Source organism: Channa argus, chromosome 17, assembly GCF_033026475.1.
Source record: "Channa argus isolate prfri chromosome 17, Channa argus male v1.0, whole genome shotgun sequence".
NCBI classification, from domain to species: Eukaryota; Metazoa; Chordata; class Actinopteri; order Anabantiformes; family Channidae; genus Channa; species Channa argus.
This window is the reverse complement of record NC_090213.1, coordinates 1,160,955-1,183,713: the sequence shown is the minus strand read 5'-3', so window position 1 is coordinate 1,183,713 and position 22,759 is coordinate 1,160,955. Positions and strand designations below refer to the sequence as shown.

The window sequence follows — 22,759 nt, the reverse complement described above, 5'->3', positions numbered from 1 at the left end:
CCTCTTTACCTCTGACTTCAGGTACAACTCAGGGTCCTGTCCCCTTTTCTTCAGATCCTTTCTCCCAGTGGCCATTAACTCACTGCCCTTATGTAAAAAAGGAGGGGGACTAAATGGAGTAAATGGTCCAAATGGACAAATGCTATTGGTTTTATTTCATTTGTTTACTCCTGGCTTTTTTCGGAAGTGTGTACTCGTACTTGTTCACTGTCTTGGTTTGGCGGAAGTTTTCTCTTTTCTTACTTTTCGACAGGGCAACACAATTTCCCTATGGGATCAATAAAGTCGTTTTAATCTTGAATCTTGAATTAAATCATGTGAAATGTGACGGTCTGCAGTGCCACAGTGTGCTTTGAACAGCATTTTGCCACTTTAAAGATGCGGTGTGTAAGATTTAGTGGCATCTAGTGGTGATGCTGCAGATTGCAGAACGGCCGTCGCCCTTCTAGCCAATCAGAAGTGTGAGTATTAAAATCGAAGGCGTCAGATTGTTCTGCTTTGTACGTCCTTTGGGCCACTTTTTGCTGCCCTGGGAACAACTGCGTTGATGCTGTACTTCGGTGTCAGTGTTAGACGAATTTCGCCTTATGATGCCACAGGAACAACTTTATTAACACCAAAAAAACATTAGGGTTTAGGAAAATCACTTTGGTTAGAGTTAGGGACAGGAACCTCAGAGTAGTAGAAGAAACAAAACACTACAAAATGTGACAATGGACACTTCCTGTGCCACATGCCACATGTGCCACATTGTGAAACAATCATCAGTAAAGCTCACAACATCTCCCAATAAAGATGAACCCTCCAGCAGAACCAGGCTCGTGGTGGGCGGCCATCTGCTTTGACCGGTGGTTTAACTGAGGCTCATCCTCCTGACCAATCAGAGAAGAGCAACGATTTTTGAACTTCTTATCTGTTAAGTTCTTACGTTTCACACTGCAGCTTTAAAATGTTAAACTTCCGATTTAGGTGCTTTGTAGCTGTATGAGCCAAAAGGAGTTTTTGCTGTGTTTGCCCTGCTTCTGTTTTGCCTATAGTCACACTGTTTGAAAGGTTGGGACAATTGATAAGCGTATTGTTGACATCATCAATGACGTCACATAATTGCCTTTGAAGTTTTTGCCTTCGAAGTTTGACTGGCTTTGAAGTTTGAAGCTAACAGTGTAAAGTAAAGCGACTTTTTGTGTTCAGCTGTTTGAGACGTGGACAAAAAGGTAATAGTGGGAAAAGTGTGTGTTTGTAGCCGAGGAGGTACACGGTGTTTTATCATGTTTTGTGGAATTATTTTCATATCAGCTCAACTGTGGACTGTAAATTTCAATAAAAGAAATAAAGAGATAAAACACACACTCATGAAAACATAATTAAGAATCAGCTTTAATTTCTCCTAATTTTGATTTCAAATGAGTTTTTACACCAGATGCTCTTCCTGCTGCAACCCTGCTAATTTTTATCTGGGCTTGGGACCCTTGATGGCTGGGCGGGGCCACACCTGGAGGGGTGGGATTTGATCCTGTGGCCTTCTGTTTCCCAACCGACGCTCTATCCAATTGAGCCACCGGCCCCTAATAAAGGTCCCACACTGCACCTTTAAAAAGCACATTTATTTCCTCACTGTTATTCATTGAAAGTTTAATTTTAGAGTCATTATGAGTATTTGCTGCTAAATGAACGTAAACTACATAAACTACATCTCAGAGCCCTGGTTTTATCACACTTGTCATTTCCACATACTCAGATCCTGCTGCTGATTCATCACTGTCGGTCAGGTTGAATGACGAGCTCATAGATACTGAGAGACATTTATTAAGAGGCAGTTCACCCACAACAGGGTCACATTTCATCAACAGTTTCTCTTATTTACATCGAACACTTTTAAATCCTCATTTATCATCTAAGAAAGGTTTGAGCTGCTCAAACTGCCCACTTGATATTTTCCTCTCAAGCTCTGAGCAGTTTTCCATCCAAATCAGGTGATTCACAGTCACGTGAGGCGGCGGAGGCAGAAATCATTAAAAGGTTGAAATTGTTCAGTAAAACTCTGATCTCAGCTCCTTCATTTGATTCCACATCCAACTTCCCAAACAACTGAGATGGTTTTGTGAGATTTTTGCACCAAACTGATTATGACTGGGTTTAAAAAGCAACAGAATGAGCTTCAACAAACGTCCCCAAGAAACACGAAATCCCACAGCAGAGTGGAATAAAAGGGGCTCAGGTGCTTATCTTCTACTAACACCTGCACCTGTTTCTTCTTGTCCAGAAAGCCCATCAGTGGACTGTGGATGGACTAACCCAGCGTATCATGAAATGTCCAGAATGCTGTCCACTAAGTTTCCGCAAGTGGTCTCAGTTTTAAACTTCTCCTGGTTTGATGCTGAACATTTAAAACGTCCGGTGCAGCTGCTGCACTGGGTTGCAGAACTCCAGGGAAACAGGTCGCACAGGGAATGAATCCAGCAGCTCTGGGTTCAGCTCGTTTAGTCACGAGTGCTTTTTAGTGACAACCACTCGATGTGAGTATCCCGTCAGTGAAAACAGTTAAGTTCTTTCTCCTCACTTGAACTTCTGTCCCTGCACTGTGAGGTTTCAGACGCCATCTGGAGCCGGTGGTTCTGCTGCTTCAGTGAACACAAATGGACGCTCACAGTCACAGATGGCAGTGTGAAGAGGTGGCACTACATGAGCTGGAACAGGATCTGTTTTTTTATTTATTTTGATTTACTTTTTTTTTCTTTTAAATGTCCAATCTGTCTTCAGAGTTAAGTATGTTCAGAAGATGTGAATAAGACACGTTCAGCTCAACTGGAGTTTGTTGTTCATCTGTGAACAGGTTTTATGATTCATACGCTCTGTGATGACTGATATTGTTTGGATTCTTTTTCGCGCATCTTTTACAATATTGCACATGGGAAGTGAATGACAAACTCTTCCAACATCAGAATCCTAGTTTCTTTACAAATGTTGAGCAAAAATCCCCTAAAAGTCAGCAGCACCTGCAAGAACAAGTTGAAGAATTAAGGAGAAAATTTACATGATCATTTTTGGAATTACGGTGAAACTGAAGACATCTTAAAAACCTGACTACGCTCATGCAGTTTTGACTCCGTATCTAATAATTATAAGATGACGTCCCCATTTTCATTTTAGTTTTTTGGCGAATGTGTTTGACCTGAGGCAAGTTTGATGTAGTTAGCGCTAGTGGCACCGGAAGCTCGACGATTGGACCTTCAAAACAAATGTAGCAGATAACGTGACAGTGCAGATGTGACTGTAATTACACATTGCGCTCTATTTGTTGCGAAAGTCCTAATTGTTTTGGGTTTTGTGTAATAAATTCATTTTTCTTATGGTTTTATCTATGTGACCACATGTTTTCCTGTGCATTGTTTTTAAGTTCCGATGTATTTTATTATAAGTAATGATACACGATACCATGATACACTGTGTACTTTTCACTAAAGTATTCTCACTTTGCGAGAATTGTTTGTCACTGACATCACTGAGTGTTGTTGGCATTTATTATCTGTGATGACCAATAGTCAACGTTCACATTTCTACTCTTTTCTCCCAAAGCGCCTGTGTTTATTTTGAAAGCATTGACCGGAAGCGCCCCACGTTATGCCCACCTGACTTGACTTCTCTCTCTTTTCCCGCAAGTTCCCGCAACTGGCCTAAGTTTAGGATCCGTGGGTGGAAAAAAGAGGGGGGAATGAACAGCACGCCGCCAGGATTACGGTTGGTGTGTGGACTTCCATTCTTTTTCACTTTGTCCAGTTTTGGCGTTGGGATTTAGAGTTTGATGGGAGGTTTCTTTCTGTGTTGGTGGCTGGTGGCTCGCCAAGGGACTGTATTTGGGACAACAGCAGCTCCGTGAATGCTCTTCCAGAAGTATTTGCAGTGCAGGGTGTGTTGTCATCACTCTTGTGTTTTTCTATATTTATATGTTTTTATTTGGGTGATGGGATTTGGTCATGTGTCCCCAAAAGCAAAAAGTGGGATTGTGTCAAAAAGTATCAAAATGACCATAATCGGTGTTTTTATCATATAATGGTCCTGTTTATCAAAAAATTCCAGTTTGAATTCAGACGAACTAATATTTCTTTTCCAAATAAAACTCAATCTGACCTATAGTGTTTAAAAATGTTCATGGTCTTTACTTAGCTGGGTGCATTGTATTTTGGTTGCATGTTTGCCATCTCCCTCTCTCTGCATTGTGTGCCACAGGAGGTGGTGTTTTGCTGACATAGCTCGATGGGGATTATAATGCAGGCACCACATGCCCTGGCAGGCCATTGTTGGCCCCCCTGTCCCCGCTGTCCTTTGATGGAGGGATAAAAGGCAACAAATGTGCATTGACACAGGCTTTCAGGACACACAGAGAGAGAGACGGAGAGAGGGGTCAGTTGGAGATTTTGCCCCAATGTAAATGGCCTTTAGCCAATGCCAGCAGCAGAGGGGCCACGAGGGCCCAGAGAAGCCCTGGAATTAAACAGGGGAGATCCACAGGCAAACCATGTCTTTAAACTACATCAAAAACTTCTACGAAGGATGCGTAAGTAAAGCTCCCAGACAGATTCCAGCGCTGCCTCTGTTACTTTCCTCCAGCTTTCCCTCGCTGACAGCTACACGGGAGCGACGTGAAACAATTTGCTCTCTCGAGGCTTAAAATGAAAAGACATTGATCTGTTTTTACTCTCATCAGTTTAATCCATCTCCTTTCACCGTGTAGCTTTGTGGCATGTTTGTTCGCCAAAAGGCTGCTCGTTTTGTTAGGGTGTCATTTAGGCTCTTTTCTGCTAAATGACAGTAGATGGAGAGAAGAGGTGGGAAATGTCTCCTCTGAATTGGTTTTGTTTCAGCCCTCAGAGCTCAGGGCCCCAGTGAGTCGCTGTCACAGCTACATTTATCTGGCTGACAAAAGCTATTTTCTCTTTGTCTCTGTGTGTCTGGCTGTGCCCATTTGTATGTTGCACGTCTTTGTCGTCAAAATGTGGACTCTCTGTGCTTTGCTTCTGTTTAATGTGTCTCCACGTGCCCATGTCTGTTGTGTTCATGTTTCTTACATATGTCTCTGTGCACTTCTGTGCACTTCTGTGCATTTGTGTGCATGTTCCAGCTCAGGCCTCCTACGGTGATAGGCCAGTTCCACACCTTGTTCTTCGGCTCGGTGCGGATGTTCTTCCTGGGTGTCCTTGGCTTCGCCGTCTATGGGAATGAGGCACTGCACTTCAGCTGCGACCCTGATCGCAGAGAGCTCAACCTCTACTGCTACAACCAGTTCAGACCCATAACACCTCAGGTAAGATTCAACTAAACTAAGTGTTACACCTTGATCACACAGTAATATGGTCTCATGTCCTAAGCAGGTCAGTCCTCTCGTGTCACACAACTCAGTAAACCCAGTCAAATTAGCTTTTACAGGTGTCTTGGCCAATATTACCTAACTGTGTGTATATCTATTATGGGTCCATAGTCACTGATGACTATTGAACTTGTTATGGGAACCCAGAAACAGGGTTCTAAACTCTCAAGTAGGAGTGATTTCTTAAGCTAAACTGGACTCTGACAGATTTCCTAGGTTAGGCGTTAGTTCAAATAAAGGTAGCAGTACTGTAGTCGGTTTTATCACCATAAGACTTGGATATACAACCCCAATGCCCAAAAAGTTGGGAGGATGTGTAAAATGTAAATAAAAACAGAATGCGATGATTTGCAAAAAAGTTGGAAGAAGGGAAACAAAAGGCTGGAAAAGTAATTGCCGAAAACCAAAAACAAATGGAGGAGCATTTGACAACTTATTAGATTAGATAATTGCCAACAGCTCAGTAACATGACTGGGTATAAAAGGAGCATTTCATAGAGGAGGAGCCTCTGGAACGTGAAGATGGACAGAGTTTCACCAATCTGTGAAAAACTGCTTATAAAAAATGTGGAACAATTTCAGAAAAATCTTCCTCAACGTAAAATTGCGAAGACTTGCAAAGATCCGACCATCTACAATATATAATACCATCAAAAGATTCAGAGAATCAGGAGGAATCTCTGTGCACAAAGGACAAGCCTGAAGGTCAAATCTGGATGTGCGTGATCTTCGGTCCCTCAGGCAGCACTGCATTAAAAATAGACACGATTCTCTACTGGACATCACTGCATGGGCTCAGGAACACTTCCAGAAATCACTGTTCCCTGTTCATCCACAAATGTAAGTTAAAGCTTTGTCATGCAAAGAAGAAGCCATATGTGAACACGACCCAGATTTGCTGCCGTGTTCTCTGGGCCAAAGCTCATTTAAAATGGACTGAGGTAAAATATAAAACTTTTCTGTGGTCAAATGAATCAACATTTGAAATTCTTTTTGGAAACCATGGACACCCTGTTCTAAAGAAGACAGGGACCATTCAGCTTGTTGTCAGCAGACAGTTCAAAAACCCGCATCTCTGATGGTATGGAGCTGCATTAGTGCATATGCTGTGGGCAGCTTACACATCTGGAAAAGCTCCATCAATGCTGAAGAGCACATAGAGGTTTTAGAGTCTCTTTCAGGGAAGTCCTTGCATACTTCAGCAAAACAATGCTAAACCCCATACTGCATCACCACAACAGCATGGCTTTGCAGGAGAAGAGTCTGGGTGCTGAACTGGCCTGAACTGACATGCGTGCAGTCCTTTCTCCAATAGAAAACATTTGGTGCATCATAAAATACAAAATCCAGCTACAAAGGCCCAGAACTGTTGAGCAGCTAGAATCCTGCATCAGAAACGAATGGCAACATTCCTCTCCTAAACTCCAGGAACTGGTCTCCTCACTTCCCAGATATTCACAGACGGTTGTTAAAAGAAGCGGGGAAGCTACACAATGGTAAACATCACCATCTTCCAACTTTTTTGAGATGTGTTGCAGCCATTAAATTCAAATTGAGGTAATATTTTCCATGAAATTGTAAAATGTCTCAGTTTCAACATCTGAAAAATTGTTTATGTTCTACTGTGAATAAGATATGACTTGATGAGATTTGGAAATCATTGCATTCTCTTTTTATTTACATTTACACATCCAACTTTTTTGGCATTGGGGTTGTACTTGAGAAGGCTAAGGTTAAGGTAGCCTGATAAATTACATTAAAACAATATGCTGCAAACAGTGACAACGGCACACATGTACTTCCTAACTAGTGTCTCACACTAGAATCAAAACCCCGGTGTCCTATGGCAAAGTCCTGTGACTTGTTGTACCATCCACCACCTTGTCCAACTCCCTTTTTCACTTTATATTCTTCGTCATTGCTTTAGACATCAACTTGCCTGGGTTTCCATTGTACTACCCTGAAGCTCAGAGCATCAGTCACTGACGCAAAGAGGCACTTAAGCTTCAGCATGTAACGCAGAGGGGACTGGACAAAAAGGCACTTTCTGAAGCCTCCGGGATCAGAACGTGCTGGAGGAATTAAGAGAATGGTTAAAGATGAAACACTTGAGCAAACATTGAAATAGACTGCCTTCATGTCAATCCACTTTATGTTTTCATCCTCATTTCATCATCTGTTTAATGATTCCTCCTTTCTTTGTCCTCTTGTCTTCTCGCCTCGTCTCTCTGCCTTTCTGCTCTCTGCAGGTTTTCTGGGCACTACAGCTGGTAACAGTACTAGTTCCTGGGGCCGTGTTCCACCTGTACGCAGCCTGTAAGAACATTGACCAAGAGGAGATCCTCGAAAGACAACTCTACACTGTCTTCTACATAATTTCTGTTCTTCTACGCATCATTCTTGAAGTCATCGCCTTCTGGTTACAAAGCCACCTCTTTGGCTTCCAGGTCTGTCCCTTTTTAAGTTATTTAAAACTAAATGAACTCAGTGTTTGTTTATCTCACAGCCATGGGCATCATCATAGAATCATTGAGACAAAGAGCATGCAGAGCTCCTCCAACAGCCTTTTTACCAAGAAAGTTCATCCCAAGTGATGTCTAGCCAAGAAGTAGGAATGTAGTCCTTCCAGCTTGTCACAGGCTGCCAATGGTTAAAAAAAAAAGAAAATACAGAACAAATGATGCCCAGGTAAGAGGAGGTTTCAAATTTGCATTTAAATGCAATTAAATGTTTCACTGCTGTTTTAGGATCCTCATGCACACGGTGTTAACACCATAGAGCAAAAAAAAAAATGTCAAGTGCCAAAGATACTGTGAGGCCAAACTGATCCATGTACTAAAAGCAGACAAGTGGGCTGGTGCAAGAACATGTCATGCTTTAAAAATCAAGAAAAATAATCCATCTGACGAAAAGCCAATGGACGAACTTTAAGACATGTGTTACATGTTCTTCCCTTCTGGTCCTGGTCTGAACTGGAGAGTTCTGAAGGAATTGTAACTGATAATATTTTTGGGGCAGATACGAGGGAATTACTATCAGGTAGTTTCCTCTAAAGGTGAACATTAGTGTGAATTACATAAAAGCAGGAGCCCAACGTCAATTCAGTAGACTTCTAAGACCCAGAGGCTTTATATATGTTATGGATTGTTTTGTACTTTAAGCTCCAAAAAGCTTACAAAAATGCCAGAACCTTAGTTTATTCATGAAGTCTTAGCTACAGATAATCTATGTGCTGCTTCTGGTTCTATGCAAGTACTTCACCTTGTTCCTCAAATTTAAAAAGAGGTCTTATACAGTTGAACACACATCCCCTAAGCATGATACAATTGTTATATTACTTTTGAGATGTTAAGTAGTATATTGGTTGACAAAGTGCACATGAGCTATAAGGTCCTAGTTTCTGGGTCAAAAAAGACACTTACAGTATGTTTCTGGCTCCTTGACTTGGGCCCTAGAAAATGTATTTTGTTTGACCAATTCAACATCTAAAAAAAAAATTCAGTTGATTCTTCCAGTTGATTCTACAATACATCCAAAATTTGTATTAGTTGGTGCTGTGTCATCAGGAGACATAGCCACAAAGAGTTCAGTGTCATCAGCATAGCGAGTGTCTGGGATGACACAACCATAGAGTATATATTGTAAGAGCGAAAAGTAATGGCCCTAAACAGAATCCTTGTTGAACACCCCCCACGTATGTGGTTTTGAGGCATTGAGGCAATAAAAGCATTGCTTGGGTCAGGTAGTACCAATAACTCTAGAATTACTCTTATCATGGCTGTGTTTGTGTTGCATATGAAGCCAGGAAGCTAGAAAAACATTTCTAATTTGTTGTTTGTATTGTAACTATTTAGTCAATGTATATCAATGTCAATAAAATCTGATTAGAGGTTGATCTCTAGATCTTAATGAAAAGCATTAAAATACATAATGGTCATAAATCAGAGGGAAATGTGCTGCCTCATGTTTCTCTTTTTGTAAAACAGGTCCACCCTCTGTTCATGTGTGATGCCAGTGCCCTGGAAAAGACTTTCAATGTGACCAAGTGCATGGTCCCTGAACATTTTGAGAAAACCATCTTCCTCAGTGCCATGTACACCTTCACAGTGATCACCATACTTCTCTGTATTGCTGAGATTTTTGAGATACTCTGCCGACGGCTGGGATATCTCAACAACCAATGACATGCATTCAGGCACACACACCAGAAAAGGACTAAAGGTGAAGGAATTTGACACCATTTCTGCCTGTTTTTATCAGGTATTTTGTTAGCTACTGCTGAACTTTTATAAAACAGGAAGCTGACATCAGTGCAAACCTCACCTGTAGTCCATCATCGGTGAGCTGCACAAAGAAATGTAAGAATGTGCGACAGTGTTGAAGCTGGCAGCTCGGTAGTATTCTCTGGGTGTTTTTCACCTTTAACTACAGTGCGATCATCCCGGGTCAGATATCCGTGGGTCTGTGTCCAAGGGTCTTGTATGGATGTGATGGCCAGAGAACATTGGGGGATGACTGGAAGGCATGCGTCAGCTTCATGGTGCTACAAAACCTTTGACTGTGGTCAAATTAGGGCACAAACAAAAGCCCAATTTGTCAGAAATGTGGTGGCCCGAGGGTCCCTAAAACAGTGCTCTTGGACTTTTACCCAGTTGTACCTCAGATGTGTGATAGTCCTAAGGAAGAAACACCCTGCACACATTTTGCTTTTATTTAGAGTCCGGGTGTGAAACAAATGCATCAAAGTTCCTTCACTGAATGTTACAGTATTTACTTGTGGACCTACACCCCTGTATTTTAGAAGATTTCTAAAGTCACGGATGATAATGCAAGAAGGGCTTTTGTAATGTAACAACTACAATGCAAATGATAAAGCTGTGTGAAAGGGCAGATACACACTATAGTCTAGCTTGTCTTCCAGGTCCAGACTACAGAGCTGCCCATAGATCACCTGTATCATCTTAAAGCACTGTGGTTTGGTATCTTCACTGTGGGCGAGTGAATCGTAGGTGCCAGTGCCTCTGACGACTTCACATGTGACACTTGATACAGCAATTGTGCGTCTGTTATTGCTTCCAGCCAGTTCTGACCTTTACTTACCTTTACACCACAACAACTTTGTAACGCAGAATTGAGAAAAGCTTTCTCGCACTGGCATCCAGAAGGTCTCATGGCTCAGTTTACTTCATGAGATTTAAAGGGATCATTGTACCATGTATGTTGGCAATGATCTGAAATGAAATTAACATAAAAAAGGTTTGATACGGTAATATCTAAAATGTATTGAAATGAAAAGTGTAAAGGCCAAACAATTGACACATAATTGTATTTAAATCTGGTTAACAGATCTGATGGAAATATCAGTATTGAAATTATTTAATGTTATTACAAGTTACAATGCTTTTGCTTTTAGTATTAGAAAGAAAAAAAAGCCAATACAACAAAGGTTTGCACAGACTTGTGCAAAATTACAAATAAGTTTATTGACATCCAATGATGAAATGGTGGAGGAAGCGCTGAGCGATGATGTTATTTCATAAAATAGGCACTGCACCACTTAATGTCTCCTAACATCCAAGCTGAGCCTGATGGGGTCTCAGCTAGTTTACAGATATAAAATATCACAGTTGTGTAATTTCTAACAGACATGGACAAAATCAAAGTAATTGAATTGCGAAGTTTTAAGGCCCCAATTAGTTTGATAGTATATACAATGCAATATCAAAAAAAACAAAGCTGAATGCTCATTCAGTCCACATATATTTGACACGAAAATTTGTATTTTGTCCATGTCTGATTCTCTGCTACCTTTTCATAGAGTAGTACTATACATAATACCTGTACTACACATTTGCCTCAGTGTCACTCTCAGTGTATTTTGAAAATGATTACCTCTCATGTTTGGTAATTGTTTTTTTATGTTGTTATTTTAATCAGACATCCATCCAACTTTTGTTATGAAGTTTTCAGCAATCTGTTTATCATCTCAGGTACAAAAATTGCCAGACAAAAGTGGATCAAAGCCTCATTTCAAATCCTTTTAAACCCGTAAATAAGCTTTTGTTTCCAGCACCGAGGGACCATGTCAGTTGATCCCAGTCTACAGTACCGAAGCTCTGTTCAGTCAGACGTGTTTTAAGAGGATTTGAAAAAGGTATGTGACTCCTGTGGTTTGGATTTGTCTGCCTTCTGTTACGTTTGATTGGAGGATGGTTTTAAATTTTGCCTCTAAAGGTTCTGTCACCAAGACGTAGACCTTGTTTTCAGTTCATAAAAATAAAAAATCGTACTTGGCTTCTTTAAAGCTGAAGCAGGAAAATGTGGCTTCCATTTTTTACAAAACACAGCCCTGATCCAGGACTGTCGCACTGTCTGCTCATAAAATGAACTACTGGAAGAATCTTGAAAATCTGAACTCATTGGATGTTAGGAAGTTTTCTTCGCACACACCTTAGTCACAAATGCAAACCAGTCCCAACCCAGTAACCAAACAATCTATTTAAACCAAAACCAAGTAATTTTTATTGATTCATTGTGATTCTCTGGATTAATCTGTCTCAACTTTGCTGAATTTTGATTTGTCCCACCGACTTTAATTTTGAGGGGTTTAATCAGAGCTTATTAGCTGTGTTACAACATCCTGTTTGAAATAATCTGAACCCTTTTCTATGACACACACGACTCCTGGATACAGCGTGCTAATGTACAGGATTGTTCAGTTAGTGATCTGGCTCACTACCTTGTAGTTAGGAGGCTAGTTCCATTATACTGTATATCACACAGTCACCCTAACCGGTTACCTCACCCTCCTCCTAAGCTTTGGTAACTAACTGACTTGCCCTCCAAGCAGCTAGTTAATCACCGAACCTCCAGGGCCACCAGTGAACCGAGGTTGAAAAAGCTGTGCCACATTCTAGTGCGACCACAATTAGTTAAAACCCTCATATTGTAAAACATCGTTTGGTCAGGTTGGGAAAGGATGGGTTTTATTTTTTGCCTTTTGCCATAATAAAATGTATTCCACACACTGAGGCCTGTACGCTAGTCTTGGTAAGGAACTCATGAAGCTGTTTTAACTGTCTTAGAATGATTGATTTGATTTAGTACTTTTGAAAGAACATGGTGTATTTTGACAGATTTGAGTCATCAAAAATCTGTGGTGAATCTTACATTTTGCTTTTTTTCCCTCTTTTTTGGACTTTAACAATGAATTCCCAAGTTTTCAAATTGTTCCACAAAATCTCAAATTGTTTTTTGATGAACTAACCTATAAACTCACCTGGGAGGTACAGAAGTCAGAATGATTCAGACTACAACACTGAAAATTAATCTTTGATTTTTATATCCTGTTGTGAAATTGGGCTAAGACTGAAATTATATTAATCATATGTTTTCTGTCACTGTAATGTAAACTTGCTTTGTTCTTTACAAATGTCCACGATCTTGCAGTCATGTGAAAGAAAGAGGCACATTTTATGACCAATGCATACATATACAAATTTCTGTTTGTCTGAGTGCTGTTGGTGACTCCTACTTGTTTTGTCTTGAGATGATTAAAATGTCCTACAATTATCTTTGTTTCATTTTTGATTTTTTTTTTTTACTCAAATGTAACCATTGAAAAGAATACCAGAAAAACCCGAATTAACAAACCAATACATTAATCACCTAAACAAAGTATGAAAAAAATGCAACAACTCGTTTAGCCTTATACAATACTAATGAATATGAATAGGCAAAACCTCATGATTCTCAGAGGATGAAGGCACATTTGTGATTCCACCTTATTTTTCTCTTTCATCAACAGGTCAATATTTGCAGTTGTTGAGAAACATTTTCCTCATAAAATAAGCTAAAGGATAGAATGCAGTTAGTACAGTATATTGGTCCCCTCATCATTTCAAATATGGTAGACAAAACATAAGAACCATCTCTTCTTATAATACACTCCAGGACAACTCCACTACCCACTATGTCCTTAATAATGAACACATGGTAAAATTATTACCTTTCTCACAGTTTCAACGTAAAAAGAAACTCATGGCAGAGCCACTGTGATGGATTGTATTAAATTGCCCAGGTGTACTTAATGTTGTGCCTGATTGGTGTAGGTTAATCCATAATCAAACATCATTATTTATTATTTGATTATATGGTATATTTTATTAGGAATGTTTATGTAAAGCATAACTAGTGGGCTGTAGCTCAGTTGGCAAGGCAGTCGCAGGGTCAGGACACCAATGTACTTTAAATTTGATTAATTTTAAAACATATTTTAAAATATCTATACTTCTATTTTAACGTATATATAAACACATTTTAGCATTATGTAGTAGCATACAGTCTCATAAATAAAAAATATCACAGCGCTATTATAATTGTTTCACAAAAAAAACTCGTGAATCTATGAGGGGGAGAACCTGTATAGCTGGTGACGTCACCTGTCCGGCGTAGGGAGTCGCTACTATTGGATATACACGCGGAAGTGAGGGAAACAGTTTTGCTAACAACAAAGAGCTGTTCTGCCATTCAATTGATGTGTTTTTGTCTCCCGGAGCGCGTTTAACAGACATGGCTTTACCGCCTCAGCTCAGATCCATTCAACACTACCTGCGGACCGCACAGGAACACGAGAAACGGGACCCCGTCGTGGCTTACTACTGTAAGTTTGTGCACCAGCTAATCTTAGCCGTAGCTACTGTTAGCATCGTAGCGTTGTTCACCTGAGAGTGACTTAGCTTAGCCCCTAAATTTTGCTTAAACTTTTACTTAAACATAAACTGCTCACAGACAACGGTGCTTTTTAAACGTCAAGGAGCCACTGAGAAGCGGGTGTAAATGGATCTACATCCCAAAGTTAGCTAATCCTAACTGTCAGTTAGCTTTGACCGGAATTTCACCCCCCGCTAACGCTAACTTCACCTTCTCAGTGGGAGTCTTCAAGCCAGTTTCATATCTGAGGGGTTTTACACACTGTGGACTCTGTACACGGGTGATAAATGACTAAATGCAGTTAGTCAAGACCTGTAATTATGCACAGCTTTGATGTACTTGCACTCTACTGGAGTATATATATATATTGACACATGATGACACATTACAACTTATGTGTCATTATGGATCCACGAGAAAAAGTAAGAAATGAAGAAGTAAATGTTTGAATCTTTACATAAATTAAACCTAAGGATCTGAACTAGCACTCTACATCTATGTTATAAACAGCATCGAGTTCAATAGTATATATGTTTTCAATAAAAATGTTATGTTTTAACAAAATAACAAAGATTAACGAAAATAAATGTTTTTTAAATCAGTATTTCAATTGGGTTCATGCCTTGAGAAAGTTTTTTGGGACTTAAAATATATTTTAGAGCATCCACTTAGTACTTAATATGGTACTTTTTGTGGAGTTCTTTTATTACTACATGTATATTTACTTGAGTATTGGCTTTGTGAAGTACCACCACCTCTGGCTCTGCTTTTAGAAGTCAGCTGTTACTTTGTCCAGTTAGTCGTATTCGTCAGAGTTCTCCAGATCACACTTGATCACACTTGGCTGTCTGCCACGCTGATCCAGATTCAGTAGACACACAGTCACAGCTAGAATGTACCAGCATCTAACTGATCCAGCTTGTTTCTTGCTGGCTTTGTGTGTTGGCTAAGAGATGGTTATGAGATCCTCACATTCAGGCACGGTTGGCTCACCTCGCTCCACCCCTCTGCACCGCAACATCACCTCATGCAGTGTCAGTAGATAAACAGTATAACATGGTGACTAATGACTTTGAATGACACAGTGAGTGATTCTGCAGGGATTTTAGTTTGTCCAGTCAGACTGGATTTATGTCTGAATGTGTTACTTCACAGTCACATGTGGGATTGTTAAAGTTTACCTTTTCAGGTTATTGTTTTAATTTTTATGACGCTCTTGCCAACATGTTACTTGAGTTATAATATTGATGCTAAAACCAAACAGTTTCCAGAAAGACCTTACTTTCAGTCAACAAGAAAACTTTACTGATGAAACACTAAAGAGGTTTTTTTTTTGTTTTGTTTTTTTCAGATTTCCATTAGTGTAAAGAAACTATTGCCCATCCAGGTCATGCTTGGTGGTGCTGTAAATTTTTGTTCAACTCCTGTTAAAGAAAATGTTGTGTTGTATTTTCACCATATGCTTTATATAAGCTAAGTCTTAAAAATAATGTTTAGGTATCATCACCATAACATTTTAGGTGTAGTCAGTAGCCTGAGCTGACGGAGATTTTGACTGATGGAGCGCTCGAGTGCTGCAGGAGTCTGCATTTGACCAAGGAACAAAAACCGGTCAGATCAAAACCGTGTCCACTGTGCTGAGAGACACATGAGCCTGTTTTTTCTGACAGCTGACGAAAAAGGTTTTGTAACAAGAAAAGTAAGACTTCTTATTTAATCACCGTTTGACTATTAGATTGAGTTTATTATGTGGATGCAGCTTATGAACTGACTTTGCTTTTATGAAACGGGTAGAAATCAGCAGTGTTCTTTCCCAGTTCCACCAGCACGTTTCTTTTAGTTGTTGTTGTTGCAATGTTACACAAATACAGTTATGATGAGGTGGTGATTTGTTGTTGTAGTTAATAAAGGTGCTTCAAGTGTAAACTCTTTTCTAGATGTCCTGGCCCCTTAGCTTGGTTTTATTGTTGATGTATGTTTAGACTGGGAGTCATTTTTTGATTTTTAGCTGTAAAGGCTTACAACTGAATGTATTTACTGTAATTGGGATGATTCCTTTTTTATGCTGAAGAGTTTAACAAACACACAAAATGCAATCCACATGAAAATAACATAGAGTTCTTCTAATGAGAATGGTAATGCTTTGTCGGCCACTATTGAGTCCAGTGGGTGTTACTTTTTGATGTTGGGTTCAATCATAATATTGGTAGGAATCTTTGCTCCTAGTATCAAGCAGTTTTTGATGACTTCAGTTTGCTTCACCAAACCAAGCCAGCTCACATTGTTTATTTTATATGGAGGAATTTCTTTTCTATATAGAGGAGTATGGATTGCAGTTATGGATTCTAACTCTTAAACAGTGCAAACTTTGTGCATTATGAACAACAAATATTTGATTCAAAGCAAAAGAGGGATGTGTGGATATTTCACAAAACACTAACAGCCTGTTAGTGACAGCCACTTAGATTTCTAACTGTTCAATGACAAAACCTGTTTTGTCATTTGTATGGTTGAGTTTGAGTTGTAGTTCATCCAAAGTTTGTAGGATAAATATATTAGATTCCAATCATTTTCTGTTTAATAAGTGGATCTAAACTTATTCACTAATAATAAAAAGTATTTCATAGTGTGGGAATTGTGAAGCTAAGTGTAAAACAAAATGACACCTATTAACCTGCATGAAACTAAAACTTGTGGCCATAATTCTGTGGCCCCATTGCTAGTCCTAGTATCTTCATCCTGTTCGACACACCAGACTGCTTTTTAAAGAACCTGGTTGGCTGGAGGAGAACAGCATGTGTTACCTGTTACAGCCTAAATGTGTCACATGGCTGACTAGTCATGTACATGTTGAGTCATATGACCAAAATGAAACTTGGTACAGAAGGAAACAGGTGGTGTGTAAATCGCGTAACAAACAAAATGGAAAACAATCCCTGTAGAGATTACAAAGGAATTTTCGCGTGTTTGTGTGTGTGTGTGTGTATATATATATATATATATATATATATGTATATATATGTATGTATATATATGTATATATATGTATGTATATATATGTATGTATATATATGTATGTATATATATGTATGTATATATGTGTGTATATATATGTATGTATGTATATATATGTATATGTATATATATATGTATATGTGTATATATATGTATATGTATATATATATATATATATATATATGTGTGTATATATATATATATATATCATAACTAATAGGCTAAATTAGATAGTACACTAAAGTACATAAAATAACAAAACTGGCAGAGAGAGAGAATTTGAGAACCTAAACTTCACCTAAAGTGCTTCTTCACCCACCATGTCATTTATACTACATGGTGGCTCTGTGTTATCCGTCACTTCATTGTCATCGTGGCTTTTGGGACATTTATCTTTCAGTTCTCTGCAGTAAATGTGATGGCCACCTACAAATACACCTTTTGTCCATTAAGCCGTAGAGTAATGCACAAGTTAAGGTTTTATGTGATACGAGATGCAGGGAAAACAAAAAGAATTGCACAAACAGAATAAAGACAAATGAATTACCTGTAAATAGACAAAATTAAGTGTGTGAATCTTCTCCATTCAGGTACCAACAAAATAGAAAAAAATGGAGAGTGAACATGTTAAACCAAAGAAAGCGACTACCATTAAAACTGAAAGGCTTGATGTTTTTGATGCACGCAACACCTGTCTGCAGTCATCATCTTCAAAGTGTGAACAGTCTTGTTGTCACATCTGTGGATTGTAGGGTGGTGGTGTTGTTGTTCATGGACATTTGTTCTGTTATCTACTAGACTGTGTTTTCACACCATACCAGTCACTTTTTGTGTTCAGGCGTCTTATTTGTTGACCACCATCTGGGTGTCCAGCACCTTTCTCTGTGGATGTGTGTAAACACGGGCCACAGTACAGTTTGGTGAACGCAATAAGGCTCATTCCTAATAATCCTCTGATTCAAATGTATGCAGAGGGATGTAATAGCCAAAAGCCTGAGGACAAATATTACAGCTATCTATCTGAGGTCTGTCTTTTCAATTTTTTATGTTCACTCTGGCTTCTCAATGATTTTTGATTGGCTGGAGATGACTCAGGGTGACAGACTGAAGGAGAGCCAGAGGGCCGGCATGTCTGTGTGTGTCAGGAACAGGCTGACAGATTTACTTATGGTAGTGGTGGATGATTGTAAATCTGCATTTTGACTGTGCTTAAATCTAATTTAACATTTTGAAAATCTTGAAACTTTGGTGGTGAAATTGAACCACCATAACAAACACACATAACCTGACAAGCTGGGCTGTAAATTCGTTGCATACATTTTGTCATTTTAACAAATAAGACATTTTACAATTTTTGCCTCAAGCTCTGAAAGCAACAAATAAAATAATCAAGTCTTACTTAACTCAGAAGCTTGGATATCTCCATTATTTACTTTACAGGAACAGTGAGCAGCTTTCCTCAGATCATTTGCTGAGAGCTAAAAGCAAACACAGTTTAGAATAAACTTAAAAGTAAAGTGGTCACTGTAAATATCAAGGTACTTGATCTTTGTCCATTGACATTAGGTCGAATCCAATCAAACCCTTGAACTGTTTAATGCTTTTAAATGGTTGGAGATCTTTCAAGACAAACTTTTATGGTCTATTTACCAGCCTCTGAAAAAACAGCTCTGTAGTCATTCCAGACCATAATGTGATAGTGGTCTTTGAAACGGAACAAGTGAAGGTCTGCTGACACTAAAACTGGTTTAAAAGTTTGGCAGCAGTGTGTCAGCCAATAGTAATAATGTAAACAACTCTCTTACAAATATGGACTTGCTAGATATTTTAAAGAATAATGACTGATATTTATACCAAGCAGGAGTGTTTTTCAGTGAAGCAGCTTGTCAAATGGACACAGTTCCTGTAGTAAACTACCTGAAACTTAGTTTTTTGCTTACTTAATTTCTTACTTAATAGCAGACAGTAATATACCTACAATCAGCCCATATACTGGACCTCTGGGGAAATGTATATTTAAAAGTGGGCGACGTTAAAATTTGGGCAATTGCATTTTTTTACGGTATTATTACAGTAAATGACCGCATGAAAATAAATAAACTATTCCATCAACTCCATCAGTTTGTTCCAGCATTTACTTCTTTATCTTAAGGAGACCCACCGACTAAACCCTTATTGTAGGTGATTTGTTTTTTCTTGGTTTTACATCTGGCATTAAGGGGGTTTCTGCTCACATTAGGTATTTCTGCACACCTAATTATGACCAGTTGCTGCACACTGTGAGTATGATTTACAACATTACACCAGTTCAGTCTTGTTAAAACATTTTCGAGTTGAAAACAAAGTTGTTACCAACAAATGTTAGCGTGAATGTTTGGACCAAGGTGCCAGTTGCTGCTGTTTGGCACTGAATTACCACATGTCAGCTAAACTGTTTGGCTGCTCTGAGAACTTTTAAGAATCAGTGATCAGGGAGTTGAGCTATTTAATGAAAAAGCACTTTTACATTACGCTGCTTAAATTGTGAACACGGGCTTGATTCATGTTGTAGCAGATAAGAGGCTTAACTTGATCTCAAAGCTAGACCAAGCATTTTTCACTGATGTTGGATGTTCTGCATTTAAAGGGCTTCTAGGAAGCTTCAGGGACTTCTGTAGGCTTTGATTCGGATTATGATGTCTTTTAAGAAAGCACTTAGGACACGTATAGGGAAAAAGTTGCCTGATATATTAAATGGCAGGTGTTGTGTCGTCTGAGTGTGGGTTTTTGTTGTGGAGCTGGTGGTCCCATGGTGTGCAGAATGTATGTGTGACGGTTGCCTTGCAGCCACAGTGCCTGCTGTAGGCGGAGGTGGACCAGTGATCCAGCCAGACCACTGGAGGTCAGCAGCACCATGTGCCTGGGCCTCTGATCCTAACTCTGCCAATGTGTGTGTATCTGAACGAGAGCTAGACTGTGTTTTATGAGGAGGGACAGACTTGGGTTGTATGTGTAGGTGACATGCTAATGTCACAACCAAAGGTCTGTCTGCATCTTTGCTTTCAGTGTGTGATTTAGTAAATTTAGTCTATTAATCTGAAGTGTTGGGTTTTCACCTTTCCTCAAATCAAATTAAACACCATCACTAATTGGCCGAACAGATGGTTGCGAATCTGGAGTTGGGTTTGAACAGCTTGGAAATCTGTAGGCTGCGAACAGCCATTTCTAACAGAACATCTTTGTTTGACAGCGTCACATGTTAAGTTGAAACAAAATTCTATTGACGATTTGTATCTTCATCGCTCAAGTAATGTTTGGCTTTTTAAGCCCTTAAGACAGACTGTGGAGGGACATATCCCTGTCTGCTACAGAGGCGCCTGAGATTTTCTGCGTTTATTCCTTATCCATAAATCTCAATAAAGAAAAGCTGAACCTGTTTTTGTATCCAAAGCCTGATATATCAGTAGTGATGTTCTTTCTTTACCAAGAACACAAACATTTCACATTCACGTGTATATTTTGTAATTTTCAAGCTTTGTGTTTGTGCTTGGAACAAATTGGATTTTCTTGCCATTGTTGACAACAGGAGAAATACAAGAGGACAGTAGCATTAACTCCTAAATATGTAATCTTTTAGTATGAATAAGGAGAGAAGATTTGACTTTATTATATCATTTATAAGGGGTCAAGGAAGTTTATTACCAACACTCGAATAGTCCGCAGTCTGCAAGACTGAATCAACGCTGTCATCCGGCCTCACTGCTGATGGGTTTTATTCATCGCTTGCACTCGGCCCTACATTAGCAGGTCTGTTTAAATTAGCTGCCCAATATTTTATCTCACCTCCACCCAAGAGCAGGTTGATCAATAGTGAGTTGAGTCAAAGCCCTCATTTGTTTAGCTTTAATGAAGCTGCATAATTCAACAGCAACTCCCCAGCTGACAGCAGTTGGCTGCAGCACAACCAAGGTTTTACGCAGATTGGATCATCGATATTAAAAATTAACTCTGGAGTAGAGACAAAATTCAGTTTATTTCTATTTGTATTATCTGTATTTGTGAAGTGAAAGTGTGCATACTGATGTTTATTCAGAGTTACCTGTTGATCTTAGCTGGCACCTTTTAGATGCACTTAAACTTTTCCGGTGTTGCTTGGCGGTGGGGGCTGTGTCCTATAAATTTTTTTTAACTTTCCTGCAGTGGATCCGTAGGTATTTCCTGCTCAAACGTTGCTTGTGGAGCAGTGTTTGTGTAGTGGCAAAACTTCATTCTAATTTTCCTGTTCAACACATGATGCACATTGGTCCCAAAAGCTTTTCCGAAAGTCGTTGCGAAAAGACAATACGATCTAGATGAGACAAAAAAATAGTTTTATTCTATCGGATTTATGTGTGCAGGGAGCCAACAGGAAGCCTGGAGCCAAAAGTGTGTTAAACATCTGGGCACTTTTTATGGCTGTAATCTTGAAGCATAGAGAATAAATTCAAGATACAGTATCAGTCACTGAGCATTTTGTAATCAAGTATCAAGTTCTCTTTATTTCAATTAAAGCAGATAAACTTTCTTCAGTCTTTAGAAAACTGTGATTTCTGACCAGTTCATCAAAAACTGTCCTGGTTATTGCAGATCGAACAGAATATCTACAGCTATTGTCTGTGTTTTATTAAACTCAGCTTGAACCAGTTTAGGGAGAGCAGCTTCCATAGTCATTGACCAGCTGCTTCTTACCAGATGTCACCAGTATTTTCTTCCAGTGTTTTAAATATTGATAATATTCAGACTCTGCATGTTTTATTCAGATGAGCAACAGTGTGTCGTTCTGTAGTAAAGAACATTTACTGTGCAGCCTCCTTTTTGCTCTGAGCATATTTCCCTCTCTCACTCACCCTCCATAATTATGTCCTTGTCATTTATCGTCCAGAGCAACTATACTGGTCCACATTCAGAATCACACAGATTCTACCAATGTCAAAATTGCATGGAGGCTGTGGCTCTCTGCTGGTACTTTTTATTCCTGTGTTAATTCACTCCCGCCAAACATTTTGTTATGTTTTCACTCTGGAGGTCAGCTGTCACTTTGAGACAGAAACATTTAGTGTTCTAATATTTCCTCAGAATTAACACTCTTGACTACCTGTTGTTGAGAAATAAAACTGTTTCCATCCAGTTTTTTGTGCTAATTAAATCAGCTTTAAAGTGTCCTTCAGCCAGCCAGTAAATGCTGATGAATTGAAGCTGACAACCCCACCCAGAAACACCTCTCTGTGACCAAATACTCCCAAGACCTAAAGAAACAAAAGTCCCTTTAGTAGGTTTGTGTTTGCGCTTTTTCCTGAATAACCACAAAGAGAACTTCTGCTAATGAGACGACAGCAGGGAATCAGAGGCTTATGTTGTTGTTTGCGATTGTGGTGTGTGAACGAAAGTTGGAAAGATGGACAGATGTGCAAATAGAGTGGAAAATCATGAAAGGCTGGCACCTTCTCAATATTTTCCCACTTTATTGATGCTGTGCTGTTCATGTCTTGGGGCGTAAATGGGTTGTATGTGTCAGGAGAGAACGTTGACCTGTACATTTTTATATTTAGTAAAGACTTTCATCGAAAGCAACTAACAATGCAGGCAGAAAAATAGGTCAGGAAGAAAACATTAAAGTGCCATAAGAGGAAATGTTTCTATTCTGTGAAG

General features: G+C 39.2%; 2 protein-coding genes across 4 annotated transcripts in view; both read left to right on the top strand.

The window, feature by feature from the left end:
• The first annotated feature begins 4,516 nt into the window (after window positions 1–4,516).
• Window positions 4,517–12,826, top strand: gje1a (gap junction protein epsilon 1a). Its single transcript, XM_067482817.1, has 4 exons — window positions 4,517–4,555; window positions 5,120–5,302; window positions 7,615–7,812; window positions 9,352–12,826. The coding sequence occupies exons 1-4, from the start codon at window positions 4,517–4,519 to the stop codon at window positions 9,547–9,549; spliced, it is 618 nt and encodes a 205-aa protein (XP_067338918.1). The 3' UTR covers window positions 9,550–12,826.
• A 998-nt stretch (window positions 12,827–13,824) lies between these two features.
• The window catches only part of vta1 (vesicle (multivesicular body) trafficking 1), a 49,012-nt gene continuing 40,077 nt past the window's right edge, over window positions 13,825–22,759 (top strand). For 2 of the 3 annotated variants that reach the window (XM_067482065.1, XM_067482063.1), the window contains exon 1: window positions 13,826–14,027. In XM_067482065.1, coding sequence (XP_067338166.1) covers window positions 13,937–14,027 — 91 coding nt within the window. In that variant the 5' untranslated portion in view covers window positions 13,826–13,936. Of the gene's footprint in view, window positions 14,028–22,759 lie in introns of all 3 variants that reach the window. The other variant, XM_067482066.1, reaches the window with a different exon arrangement.

Excerpts from the sequence above, each read along its gene's own strand:
- gje1a (XM_067482817.1), top strand. The coding sequence starts at position 4,517 with ATGTCTTTAAACTACATCAAAAACTTCTACGAAGGATGC. Across the intron at positions 4,556-5,119 it reads AAAACTTCTACGAAGGATGC|CTCAGGCCTCCTACGGTGAT; the intron begins GTAAGTAAAGCT and ends TGCATGTTCCAG. Across the intron at positions 5,303-7,614 it reads TCAGACCCATAACACCTCAG|GTTTTCTGGGCACTACAGCT; the intron begins GTAAGATTCAAC and ends TGCTCTCTGCAG.